General features: G+C 43.0%; 1 protein-coding gene across 27 annotated transcripts in view; it reads left to right on the forward strand.

Annotated features, from left to right (window-relative positions):
- The window catches only part of FRMD7 (FERM domain containing 7), a 77,412-nt gene that overhangs the window by 34,426 nt on the left and 28,986 nt on the right, over positions 1-14,000 (forward strand). For 14 of the 27 annotated variants that reach the window (XM_074277701.1, XM_074277700.1, XM_074277699.1 and 11 more), the window contains one exon: positions 3,708-3,800. The exons of 12 other annotated variants lie outside the window; for them this stretch is intronic. In XM_074277701.1, coding sequence (XP_074133802.1) covers positions 3,772-3,800 — 29 coding nt within the window. In that variant the 5' untranslated portion in view covers positions 3,708-3,771. Of the gene's footprint in view, positions 1-3,707; positions 3,801-12,766; positions 12,929-14,000 lie in introns of all 27 variants that reach the window. One more of the 27 variants, XM_074277716.1, reaches the window with a different exon arrangement.

Here is a 14,000-nt window from a genome sequence, read left to right on the forward strand (position 1 = left end):
AAACATTTAGCAGTAAAAGAGTCTTAGTGACCTTGGAAGGAATAGTTTTAGTCAAAGTGGTGGAGACAAAACAATGCAAGGGATTGTAAAGGGGGAGGAGGAGGTGAGAAAAGAAAGGAAAGAAGTATAGAAAGCTTTTCTTGACTTGTCAGTTTCTAAACCCCAACCTTTTATTTCTCCCACGATATGCTCTCTATTCTTGGTCCTGTGCTATTCAGTCTTGTAGTCGCAAGGTGATTGGATCCATTACAGATTTGTTTTCCAGTCTCACTGGAAGTTGATCTTTTTGCTCTTTCCAGATTATCTCATAGCTTCTGTTTCAAATCCTCTCTTCTGCATTTAAGCTACCTTTATATTTCCCCTCCCTCTCCTCTACCTTAGCAGAAGATTCATTCTCCTACTGGAAAAAAATGGAAGCCCTCCATTGTGACTTCATCTTCTCAAGTTTATACTTCAGATTCCTTCAATATCATACTTCTCAGTTCTCTCCTCTTTTTCTCTAGACTGATGAATAGGTGACCCTTTTGGCCAAAGCCGGTCTCTTATGCATTTTATCTCCTATCTCTTGTGGGAGCTTGCCCTTGAATCACGTATGTGTGTTACCTTCTCTTCTCCTGACCCCCATGTGCACCCCACTCTCCCCATAGAATGTGAACACTGTTGACTTTTCAAGCCATTCTTTCCTCCCTCCCATTGGTCATGACTACTCTATTTGTGCAGGAGAATCTTAATGACCATGCATAGAAGGGAACAGAGGAGAAAGGTCACAGGATGGAGGCTACTTTTAAAGACCACTTTTTTAGGATGGGGGGCTAAAAGGACTGGATCCATATGACTTATTCTTTCTCTCCTTTTCAGAGGTTAATTGGATATAACAAGATTCTCTTATAGCTCCTGAGCCCCTATTCAAAATGGAGTCCTATTGTTGTACTTTGGTCTATACTCTGCCTTCCTTTGTAACAAAGCAAAACAAGGAAAGCTAACTGACATAGCAGTTACATACGACAGTATGTGCAGTACTTTATACCCATAGTCCCCTACTGCTACCACAAAATGAATATAGTGCATTCCCTCACTTATTTTTTAGGAGTAAGATTAGTCACTAGAATTACAGCATTGAGTTTTGGTTTAGTGTTTTAGTGTTTATATTATTGTAGTTGCATATATTTTTTTTGGTCTCTTTTTGCAGAAACAAACATAATACTCATGGTCTATCAACCTTTGTCAAATTGGCATTTAAACAAATTAAAGGTATAGCTTCAGAGAGCCTAAGCTAAGCTGTAGGTGGGCTTTAGAATAAGAAATCACTTCCTGAGAAGAGGAGAAAGATGCTGAGACAGGGTTAGAGAGGTATCTTCTCCATCATCTTTGGCAAGCTCAAGCATCCATTGCCTATCATGTCTCATCCTCAGATGCTCTATACATGGTGTAGGTTCCTCCCTCCCTCTACCCCCCACCCACCCACACACACTATCTGCCACATTGTGACTAGCAGTCACTCCCTTGTTTCTCCTTCTTGCTTATGTTGCTCATTAGCATCTTTTCCCCAAACTTCTATCCTGGATTGTGTCTCCCAGAGCTAAACGAAAATACACTAATTTTTTTTGTTTTTGGTGAGGCAGTAGTTGGGGTTAAGTGACTTGCCCATGGAAAAACAGTGTTTAGTGTCTGAGGACAGATTTGAACTTGTATCCTCCTGACTTCAGGCCATGCCAACTAAGCTGCCCAAGACGACTGTTTAAAAAGTTTTCCATAGTATTTTTATTTTTCCAAATACACGTAAAGATAGTTTTCACCATTCACCCTTGCAGTAACTCTTGTTCCATGATTTCCCCCCTTTCCTAGACAGCAAGTAATCCAATATAGGTTAAACATGTGTGAAGTCCTTTTAAACATATTTTCATATTTGTCATGTTCCCAAGACACTACTTTTAAGACACAACTCTTCATTCTGTTGTGTCCTGAGAAATCAAAGACTTTTATTCCTCAGCACTCATTGGTCCATTTCAGAAATGTACCAGGTCATATCTATAAAGCACTTTGACAAATGTGAAGGCATTATTATGTCCCTGTCTTTGTTCTGCTTATTTCAACCTGTATCAGTTCGCTCAAATCTTCCCATATAGCCCTGAATTCCTCATAATTGGCATCTTTCTCCTCAATCACATATTTCTGTACCATGGTTTTTTCAGCCTTTAATCCAAAGACCGAAAAAGTATTTGTGATTACCCAACCAGTAAGTGTCAAAGGTGGAATTTGAACCCAGGTTTTGCTGGCTATGTCTGGGGCTCTTTTATCACTCACACTGACATTCTGCCATGTGACATGATGTCCTTTTTAATAGGGGTTTTGTAATCCTCAGACATACAAGCTAAGAGGAACCTTGGAGACCACTTAGTGTGATTCTTTTATTTTTACGTCAATCGTTTCTTACCCCAACCTTCCTTTATAACACAGAAGAATTAAGCAAAATCAAAGGACATAGCAGCTGCATCTTACTGAACATGGCACATTTCAGTCATGGTATTTTACATCTCCAATTAAGGCAGGATAGATGTTTCCTCATATATATGTACAGAATGATAATAGTGTGCACGTATAGAATGATACAGTGTGCACATATAGAATGGTATTGTGTGCATGATACAGTATCCGGCTTGATTCTAGTATTTTTGGTTACATTATTGTAGTTATATACATTTTATTCCTGGTTCTGCTTCTAATCTTTCCATCTTCCACAGTTCTTCTGACACAATATTCTATTGCATTCATATACCAGTATTGGTTCAGCCAGTCTCCAGTTGATAGAAACCTAGGGTTTTTGTAGTTTGTTTTTTTGTTTTGCAAAAAGCACTACTATGAACACTTGTCTGTATGCTTTTATATATATTTGTGTGTGTGTGTGTGTTTACATATCTTTTTTTGTTTGTTTTTGCTGAGGCAATTGGGATTAAGTGACTTGCCCAGGGTCTCACAGCTAAGCAAGTATTAAGTGTCTGAGACCAGATTTGAACTCAAGTCCTCCTGACTACAGTGCTGGTGTCCTATCTACTGTGCTACCTAGCTGCCCTAGTATGCGTCCATATCTTAATGTAGATATGTGAATGTGTGTATTTGTGGAGCCTTTCTGTCTTTGACTTGTTTGGGGATGTATTAATGAATGAGAAATCATTAAGTGTTAGCACTATTTTAGCCACATACATATGCCTAGCAGCAGTCTTTCTGAGTCAAGGGCCAACTACCTTATTTTTTTAGATGGGGAAACTGAGGCCTCACACAAGGAGGGGACTTGCCCAAAGTCAGCCTGTAGTTTTAGTCACTACCATCTGCTTTCCCATCGGACACTATAAAGAAGAAAAGCCTATCTGCCCAGTTCTTCCAGTGTAGAATTCTGAAATCAAGGAGATGCCCCGTGGCTTAAAAATTCTTTTAAAACGCTCATTTTCACGCTGAGATTGCTTTAAGGATGCACTCAGTATCCTAGCAAGAAATGCTTCCTCTTTGTCTGCCATCTAAGTCTAGGGGGCTGCTCTAGCGAGCGGGGTTATTTCTGGCACGGCCTCCTTTGGCATACATCACTTCAGCCCAACTGGATTGTGCCCTGTGCCAGGGGCGGTTTCTTTATCAAGCTCCATCCAGCTGCAAGGGGGAAGCCTAAGTGGAGACAGGCTGCATAGTGAGAAGCCCCTTTCACTTGGTACCTACAGCACCCAGGCTGCTGGCAGTCCCCTGCCTCTTCGAGAATGCTGCACTTACGAGTCCAGTTCCTGGATGATTCCCAGAAGATTTTCATGGTGGATGTAAGTGGCAGTCCCCTTATTGTCCTCCTTGTTTCAGGCGTGACCTTATGGCCATTTGACCACTTAACCTTCATTAGCCAACTTAAGAGGTGATTGTTGTCCCCAGGAAAAAACATTCAAAGATGGTACTTTTGGGGAAAAGGGAGGTTTTATTTAATTTAAAATTGGGTTTGGGGCATTTTTCCACAAAACTCCTCCAGAGCAAGTACTTTGCTTCCTTGAACAAAGAATAGTTTCTGAGGCATGCTTAACATTGGTGAGTAGGAGCTGTTCCATGATGGAATGGAGAGCCTGCTGTGGTGAGGTAGTGAGTTGGCCATTACTGAAAAGAAATCTCTAAGCAAAGACTGGATGATCACTTGGATAGGGCTGCCCTAGAGGGAAGTCTTGTTTTGGCATAGATTGGGCTAAGCTGGCCTCCAAGATCCCTTTCAGCTTGAGGAATCTATACTTTCACAGAGTTACCTGTTTGGACTGGGCATCCAAGCGGTAAGTGATGGGATTATTCTCATTGATGTCATTCCGTGTCCTTTGTCTAAGCATTGGGGAGAGGATGACGCTGGTCATGAAAAAGGAGAGATTGAATTTATTCCCCTCTCCCTGAAGAAAGGTAATCAGAAGAGGGAAGAGTGGAATAAATACAGGGAGCTTTAGGAAAGAGGAAAAAACCAAGGAGGAAGATTCAAGTTGAACTGAGCTTAATTTATTGACGCAGTTTTGGACGATTGGAGACCATCAGTCCTTTGAGACAATTTGTATCTTTTTGGGTGTCATTTCCCAATATCGTCAGGAAGGGAACATTATGTTAAGCTGTATTTTTTTTGTTTGTTTTTATCGTAGCCTGGCTTGTGATTTCTTGGAAGTTAATGGTTGATAATTGAAATAATAATTATCAGAAAGATAATTTTTTTTTTTTTAAGTCAAAGATTTCCTAGGATCATACAAAAGGTATATTTTATTTTGAAAGCATTAACTCACAACTAATAGAGGCCCATCTTGCAGGTCAGCTATGTGGGTGACCCCCTTTTAAAATGGGTTTTTCTTTTTATGTGCATCATGTGTTTTCGGTATGATGCCTGCAGTTCCAGGCCTGCCATTTCTCAGTCTCTTCATCGTTTTTATGTGGAAAGACGTCTGGAAAGCCACAGACCTGAACGTTTTCACAGCAAATGACTCCCATCATAGGGCCTAGCCATTTCCTATTCTTTCTGGGAACGTCATTAAAAAGAAAAGGAACTTTTGGGTGGGGGGAAGCTGAGAGGGAAGTAGCCTTTTAAGTATGGAAAGTGTGTGTGGGGGGAAGCAGTCTTTTAAGTATGAAGTAAGGGGGCTGAGAGGGAGAACAGCTTTTTAAGTATTTTATCCATTTACTGGCTGTGACATGGTCTCGCCTTTCAGGCCCTGAATCGGAGACCTCCACTTTCAGAAAGACCTGCTCTAGGCTAAGTTTTGAATAGACATTTCAGGCAGCTCAAAGCCAGTCTTTTGATGTGAAGTGACAAGGAAGCCTGTTGTACAGAAGACATTGGGAGCTGGTTAATGGGGAAGACCTAGTATGGGCACTTGTGGGAAAAGTCACCGGTTCTGTTGCTTTTGATTTGCTCCAGCTCTTGGCTTCGAGTCAGCTATCCTCTTGCAAATGGTGAGGCCTGCTGTTATTTTGGGGTATAATGGGAGAGTCTTGATACCCAGCAATTGGGGTGTCAGCACAGCTGAGCCTGCTGGCATTGTGGGAAGCCAGGCTGTAAGTAGTAATCGTAGCAGGATTCTCATTGCAGGGCTGGGTGTAGCCCTAGGTTGGGGTGGGGGGGGGAGGGGGAGAAGTCAGGAGGGGAGGGACCATGAAAGGAAGCATCTTTTTAAGATGCCCAGCCATGGAAAGAACCCTCTAATGAAGTAATGATGAAAGTGTATTTTTATAGCACTCAGAGGTTTGAATGCAAGTTGCTCATTATTGGCTCCCTATGACGACCCACTTTATAGATGGGGGAAAAAGAAAGGTTGTGACTTACCCAGACTTGTACAACTACCGTAGTATTTGCAGTGGGATTCGAACCCTTAGATCTCCTTACCCTTATGGGCTTGGGTAGTGGACTCCCTTGGGACTGGAAGCATTTAAGCAAAGACTTTTTCCCCTACACATCTTATCCAGAGTACTCCAAGGGGCATGCCAAGGCCAGCACAGCCACACTGGGGTTCTCGGAAAGGCAATATAGTTCAATGAACAAGACATTGGTCTCGGGAAGCAAGAGATCTAGGCTTTAACGCTGATTAGGACCCCGAAAATGTCCCGTTCTTTCCTAGAGCTTGAATTTCCTTGTCTATAGAAGTGGGGATACTTTTCCCTCCCTACTTTTCTGGGTACCTGTGAGGAAAGTGCTTTATAAAGCATCAGTCACTGTAGTAATCAGAATTGATGTCTCAGTTGTGGTTTGAGGTTTGTGATGCTCTTCCTCTGCGTTCTCTCCTTCTGGATGGAGTGGTCAGCATGGACTGCAGCAGCTGCCAAAGCTGGCTGCTGAGGTGAAGATGGGTGGTGATCTGTGAACAGAGGGATGGACTCCGGGGAGCAAGTCCTGGGTCTTTGAGTTATCGAAGATGAACTTGGTGGTCTCAGCAGCCTGGAACGATATCAGTTTCTAGCCTTGCAAAATGATATATGTGTGTGTGTGTGTGTGTGTGTGTGTGTGTGTGTGTGTGTGTGTGTGTGTATGTCCAGGTTTCCTAAATTGTCCAGAACCCTCCTGTAGTCGGAACAGTCAACATGTATTTATTAAGCACTTACTGTGTGCCAGGCACTGGGTTAAAGGCTGAGGATTAAAGTTAAAAATGAGCTTGGATTCTAACAGGGAAGATAAATACATGCAGCAAAATACAAAATGAACAAGAACATACAGAGAGAATCACAAAGTAGTTAAATATAAGGTTATTTGAGAGGCAGGCCTCCTGACAGCTGGGAGGACCAGGAAAGGTTTCTTATAGACATTGATACCCCAGCTGCATCTTGAAGAAGGGGAAGGGATGAGGCAGGGGTCCATTGCAGGCAAAGGTACAGGGATGGGAGATAGAGCGGCATGAGTGAGGAACAGACAGAAGACCTGTTTGGGAGGATTAGTGTGTGGGAGGAGGAACAGTGTCTAATGAGCCTGGAAAGGTAGGTTGGGACAGGTTTTAAGAGGGCTTTAAAAGCTCAACAGAAGAGTTGATCTTTTATCTTGCACACACCAGGAAGCCCCTGGAGTTGATTGAGTAGGGGAGTGACAAAGAAATATCTCTATCAGCCCCTCTCCTGACTAAGATGCATCAGTCAGGCTGTGGGCTCAAAGCAGTAATCACAATGTGGGTGCTCGGTACCAGCAAGTACCCAGCTGAGCATCGAGGGAAGAGCAAACTTTGTGGCATAAATAGCAAGGAGTCAGCTAATGCAAGCCCCCACAAATAATTAAACCTCAGCACTTCAAGAAGAAAGGTATTGGCAAAACTGGCATTGGAAGGGTGTAAATAGCTAGCTAGAAGATAAGTCAGGGGCCCTTAGGGGCCAGCTTTTTAGTACAAGTTGCTAATGATTTGTGCATCCTTCTGCCCTTTTCCCCATAAATTTTGCCTGCCTTTGCAGATTAAAATGGGCCTCTCCTTCCCTCTTAGTCCATGTATATTGAAGTGTTTTGAAGAGGCGGAGAGTGTGGTATAATCAGAGCCCTAAGAAGGGGGGGGGGTGAATTTGCTTGGTGAAGGATGTTCCTAGGTAACTCAGAACCCAGCCCCTGCCTGCCCTGAATGTTTCAGGAGAAGAGGGACCTTGGAAGCACTCTACCATGCAGCAGGATGAGGCGAGGCCAGCTGAAGCCAGGTGCAAGAGGATGGTCATAAGACCCTGTTCACTTCTCTCTGGTAACAGCTTGGGTAGAGAGGAGGCAGTTGCCCAGCCCTGGCAATCGGGAAATTTGAGGTCTAGAGCCCACTCTGCTACCTGGTAATTGTGTGGTCTCTACACATCCCTTTCCTTCTTGGAGTCGTCTGTAAAATGAAGTGATGGGAAATTCTAAAATGCTAGAGACACTGATCTTTACAGATGAGGAAACTCAAGTAGCTTCAGAGAGGGAAAAGGGCATTTCCAAAGTTGCACAGTAACTGATTCCTGACTCCTAATCCACTCATATTTGTTCTCTACCTTGATAATTAAGGGACCTGGTATCGAGATGACCAAAATAGCCCTGTGAATTGAGGACAGTCCTATGTGGAATATGTGGGTGGCTAGCACAGGCTACCACGGAATCCAGGAGTCAGAAAGAACCGAGTTAAAATCTCGCCTCAGAGAATGGCTAGCTGTGTTATCCTGATCAAATCACTGAGTCTTTGCTTGCTTCAGTTTCCTCATCTGTAATGTAATAAGATAATATATGAGAAATGCCTTGTAAGCCTTAAAGTGCTATATAGATTCTAGTTCTTATGTAGATAAAACTAATAGGTAAGTAGCAAGCATTTATGAAGCACCTCCTGTGTCAGCTATTAGGGGTACAAATGAAACAATTCCTACTTGTAAGGAGCTTTTATATTCTAATGGAGAAGACAAATCCATATCTGAGCAGAGACAGAATAGATACAAATAAAATGACAAGCTCTGTCATTGAATACTTAGTAGTTCAGGACAGGATAATGGCGATTGAAAGAGGAGAAAGAGCCTTGAAAGTGGTGATTGAGCTTCTTCTTGAAAGAAGAAATCAGTCTTAGAAGGCAGAGGTGAGGAAAGGAAAATAGTACAGATCTGGAGAATGGTCTGTGAGAGATGGAGTATAGAGAGTGTATGTGTTTCACATACACACGCATGCATATATAACAAGAGGCCAGTTTTACAAGCTCTCAGAGTATGGGATGGAGAGTGTCCTCAGTGTCCACTGAGGAAGGAAATAGAGGTTGGAGCCAAGTTGTAAAGAACTTACAAAAACTAAATCAGAGTTGATATTTTATTTTGGGGATACTAGGGAGTCATTGAAGTTTGAGTAGGGGAATGACACGATCTCATGAGGAAACTCAGTGGCAGCAATGTGTAGGATAGACTAGCTAGCTAGTCACTGATGAGTGACGAGGCAGGAAAACTAGTGGACGTTATTGCAGGTGAGAAGTGATGAGGATCTGAACTAAAGGAGCAAAGCTGTGTGAGTAGACCAAAGTGGATGCCCGAGATAGTGAGAAAGGAGAACAAGATTTGGCACCTGACTGGGTATGTGGGGCAAAAAGGAGTGAGGAATAGAGGATAAAATGAGATCATCAACCTGAGACGGATGGTGTTGTTTTTGACAGAACTGGGGAAGTTGGGAAGAAGGAGGGCTTGAGGGGGGAAAGATAGTGAGTCCAATTTTAGACATGTTGAGTCTAAGATGTCTCTGGGGCATCCAATTTAAAAATGCCCAATAAGCAATTGGTGCTCAGGAGAGAGACTGATGTTGTTTTCATGGAGATGAACTGATGAGCCAGATGAGAACTTATTGGTGGGGTAGGCAAAGTAAGGGGAACCAGGAAAGAACTTTGAGGAACAGTTAGAGTTGCGAGGCATGACGTGGATGATGAGGCAGCAAAAGAGATGGAAAGAGAGGAGTCAAGCAGATAAAGAACAGAACCAGGAGAGATTAGTCTCCTAAAGACCCAGAGTGGAGCCAGGAAGAGAAGGGCGTCACCAGTGCCAAATGGAGCAGCCATGTTGAAAAGGATAAGAACCGGCAAGAGCTAATGAAAAGGTCATTTGTGATTGGTGACAGGAAGGTAGAAGCTAGTAAAGTTGATTTTTTTTTTTTCCCCCCCTCCCAAGCATTGGAAGATCAACTGGAGTTTTATACATTATCCACATGGGTACTGAAGGCATTAGGGAGAGAACCAGTAGGTAGTGAAAAGGAGGATGATACAGTCTGCTAGAGAAGACAGCTGGGGATGGATCCCCTGTCTACATGGAGACATTGGAGCATTGCCTCTTTGGCAGATTCCAGGAGGATGGGAGAGACTGGGAGAAAGGAGCCAAAGGGTTTTGAGACGAAAGGGAAATGATGAAGATTTATTTTCCAAATCCTGGAAGACTTATCCAGTTCATTCCCAAAAGGGCATGGTCTCAGGCAATTAGGAGAACTTCCTGTATTTCCCCACTATATATATAATAAACACCTGGAATCATTATCTCCAGTTCTAAGCATATGTTGAAAATATAAACAGGTTCAAGAAAGAATTAAGGAAATTTCTGAACTGCAGACTTCAAATGATTCCCAGAAGAAGATCAGGGAGGATTGGGTATCTGGATACTGTGCTGGACCCAATGGGGGTGTTTTTTGAAGTTTCAGTCTCTCTAAAATAGTTGCTGAAGTACAAGGCCGACTGGATGGGCTGACCTCAGGAGTCCTTTCCAGCTCAGACATTCATTGTTTTGCTCATTCAGTTGACAAACCGTTAAGCCCCTTCTATATGCAGAGCCCTGTGCTAAGTACTGGGAAAGATACAAAGTTGAGATGAAAATTCTGGTCTAGTCGGGGGATTAGCCACGTGAATATTTGGTTTCTCGGAACTGAAGATGCAGTCAGTGAAATGGAAAGAACACAAGGTTGGGAGTTTGGAGGTCTTGATTGAAATCCTCCTACTTAGTATATATGTGATCTAGAGCAAGTCACTTAATCTCCCTGGCTCTTAGTTTCCCTGCTTATTAAATGGAATTGGACTGGGTGAGCCTCTAAAGGCCTCCTAAGTTTAGTATATTATGAGCTAAGTTGGATTTAGTTGTGGATTATGTACTGGCCTCTGCTATCTGTTGCTACATAGTGCCAGTGCCCAGAGAACAGATGAGGTGTTAAGAAGTCCTGTCCCCAGCTTTGTGGCAGGCCTTCCACTGTAATGTAAATTGAGATCCCAGGGAAAAGGGGAAGGGGACCAAGAGCTAAAATAATAGCCAGATAATCAATTTCAAAGAGGAACAAAGAATTTAAAAGATCAAGTACCAGCGGAGAAGTCTGGTAGGAAAATTGCTGAAGGCCCCAGCAAATCAAGGATCAGAGGCCCAAGTGGAAGAGCTGGGCGATGGATGAGAGACACCAGGATGGAGGACAGGACTGAATAACAGGCAACCAAAATGAAGTTTGATACCGAGCCAAAGGCTTTGCACAACAGGGACTTTGAAAATAATTCCTGCCCAGGGCCGGCACTACTTTCCAGATGGGGGTGGGGAGAGGGATTGTGGTTCCTGATGGCTAGAATGGCATTGATGGTTGGTCATGTGAGCTGTTCTTTTCCCAAGGAGTATGAAGTGCTGTGGTTCATTTAATCCTATACTTAGATCCTAAAATACGTGTAATTCCAAAGGGTACTGAAGCCCTTCTCTCTACTGTCCCAATCTCATTATAGTTTGTTATACGTTCCTAAGGATTTCTTTAAAAATGGGTTTTCTGTTCTTTCAATACAAATTTTCCATGCTAACCTTAATAGATTTGCTTTCTTGGTTCCCTGTGCAGCTGAACTTTTCAGAAGTGTTATATCTTGATGATTCCCTCTGAGAGTTTTCAGCGGCCCCTCAGAATTGAGCAGCTTCTAGCTGCTGACATTTCGCTGCCTTGTGAGGCCGGCTGGGGATGACCAGCTGTTCACATTCCTGGCAAGGAGGGTAGTGGAAGGAGGGAAGGGTACGGGAGGAGGAGGAACAGCCAAACTAGTGGGATAAGCAATGGGAGATAAAGGGATAGAATACAACTGCTGAAAATGCAGGGACTGCCTTGCCTACTTGTGTTTTTATATTGCTTTGGAACACACTAAGCACTTAATAGATGCTACGTTGATCATCTGTCTATTGATCATATATCTACCTGTCATTTATTCACCTATTAGATTTGAAATAAAGAATCGGAGCTGAGGTGGAGAAGCTAGGCAACAAGAGTCCAGATTTAAGGAGAAGATTAGCCATCCATTTATCCACAAATTATAAAGTTAGAAGACGTGGGGAAGAATGTAAAGAAAATAGGGTGACTCCAAAGAAGGAACTTGGGCAGCATTTGTTTTTCTCTGGCTCTCTACCCTGTCCCAATATTAGCTCTTTGTTTCAGTTATCTTGGGATATATATTATCTTGGGAAAAAGTATACTTTTTCATACTTCAGTATGGTGGTCAAGACTTTTTCCTCTCTGCAAAGTGAAGGAATCTCATTATTTTCTGCTCTGGCTTTCCATGTCATGGAAGAGAATGGTTGGATGCCTTTATATTTATGCATTGATACAAATATGTTTTGCTTCTTCAGAGAAGAATTCTAGCTCCCAGTTGCAGGCTGTGGCTGCACATCAAGCTCACATGGTTTTGGTGCTAGAGCATTCATAGAAACAAACAATTCTAATTGTTTTAATTACCCCAAGTAGCTAGCAATTTCCAGAAGACTTGGGAGCACTGTCTTGAGAAAGCTATTATTACACTGTCACTTTTCAGGTCTTTCGGATACAGGCATGGTAATTGCACCCCCCCCCCCCCCCCCTCAAACATAAGGATGGGTTGTTCTTCCCAATTTTATACAATATCCACGCGGCTTTCCTAGGCAGGAGGTCTGAGATTTAGTGAGACCTGGGCCTTCCTGAGAAGGCCTTGTGAGCCAGCAGCATGGGGAAAGTAAGTAAAAGTTTGCCTAGACTGAGAAGTAACAGCTATTATGTTTCCACACCTTAGAAGGCAACATTTCTTCCTTGGGAAATTATAGATTTGGAGTCGTCACCCAACCCCAGTTGCCTTGCCAGAAAAGCCCCCCAAACAAAAAACAAACAAATAAACCACAGCAAAAAATGCATGGAGATGGGTGAGGATAGGTCACATTTAAGAAAGTTTCCCACAAATTGTCTGAATTCTGTGCAAGTGAGTGATGCAAAGTCAAGTGGAATTAAGTAGGCTGGAGCTGGATCGTGGCTGGCCAGGGAGCTTGTTCTAGAGGTAGAAGGATGTGGCCTGGCTTGTGCTTTCAGGAAGATTGTGACAGCACCTGCATAGAGGATGGATTGGAGACGAAAGAGGCTACTACAGTCATTGAGAACAAGTAGGAAGGATAGCCGGGGAGTGAAGAGAATAGGAGGTTGGCGATGCTGTGGACGAAACAATGACAGCTTCTTAGAACCGATTGAAGATGGGTAAGAAGGAATCCAGGATGGCGGGCTGTAAAACTGGGAGCCTGGTGGTATCCTCAATAGAAATAGACAGTTGGGAGGTGGGGACAGAATATACAGGCCCTCATGCCTAGAATGCTCTCTTTCAGCTCTATTTCTTAGAGTTCCCAGCTCCCTTGGTGTGTTACCATCATGGTACCTTTCCCTTAGCCTCCTGGAATTATTTGGTATTTACTTTGCATGGATTGGTGTGTGTGTGTGTGTGTGCATGTGCATTTCCCCTCATAAAATATAAACCTCGAGAGCAGAGACTATTCATTTTTGCCTGTGTCTTCCCAGCCAGGACCTGACTTTTCAGATCGTAGATCTGGAGCTAGAAGGGACATGGAAACCATGTAATCCCACTCTTTCACTTAACAGATGAGGAAAGGGGGAGTCCAGATGTTAAATGCCTTGCCCAAGGTCATACAGATAGTAAATGCAGAGCCAGGTTTTGAACTAGAGAGAGACAACTGTCTTGAGTTCTTTGAACTGTACTATGCTGTATCCTTTTAGCAGGTAATTGATAAATGATTTTTGATTGACTACAGATCAAAAGTGCTTTGTGAGGGGATGTACAGACACTGATTTTACTTATTTGTGCTGCTACTGTTGCTATCTAGCTTGGCAAATGCTTTTACTGTAGTTGGGGTAAATGAATGAATGAAAGAGAGCATATCAGTGCTTACTGTGTGCTAAATAGTAGGGATACAGGTAGAAAAAGTGAGATAATCCTTGCTCTCAAGGAGCTCACACTTTAATGGGGAAGATGAGACGTAACAAAGGTGAGCAGTAGGGTAGATGGAAAGTTCCAGAAGTCTTCAGGGAGTAGTTCCTGGGTAGATATCAAGGCCCAAGGAAGGTTGGGATTGTAACACATGTTGGATGATAACGCTGAGGTCTGGAAGCTCTCGAAGCAGGATGGGTAAAAGTTGAAGGACCTTCAAATTTAGAGGGCAGGGTAGGTCATTAAACATGGCTCTCTATCTCCCTGGAAGGAACAGAGTTTGGCACTTCCAAATTACCCGGATGGCATGAGTAAATCAAGCAGCCTATA

The sequence above is a fragment of the Sminthopsis crassicaudata genome, chromosome X, assembly GCF_048593235.1.
Source record: "Sminthopsis crassicaudata isolate SCR6 chromosome X, ASM4859323v1, whole genome shotgun sequence".
Lineage (NCBI taxonomy): Eukaryota > Metazoa > Chordata > Mammalia > Dasyuromorphia > Dasyuridae > Sminthopsis > Sminthopsis crassicaudata.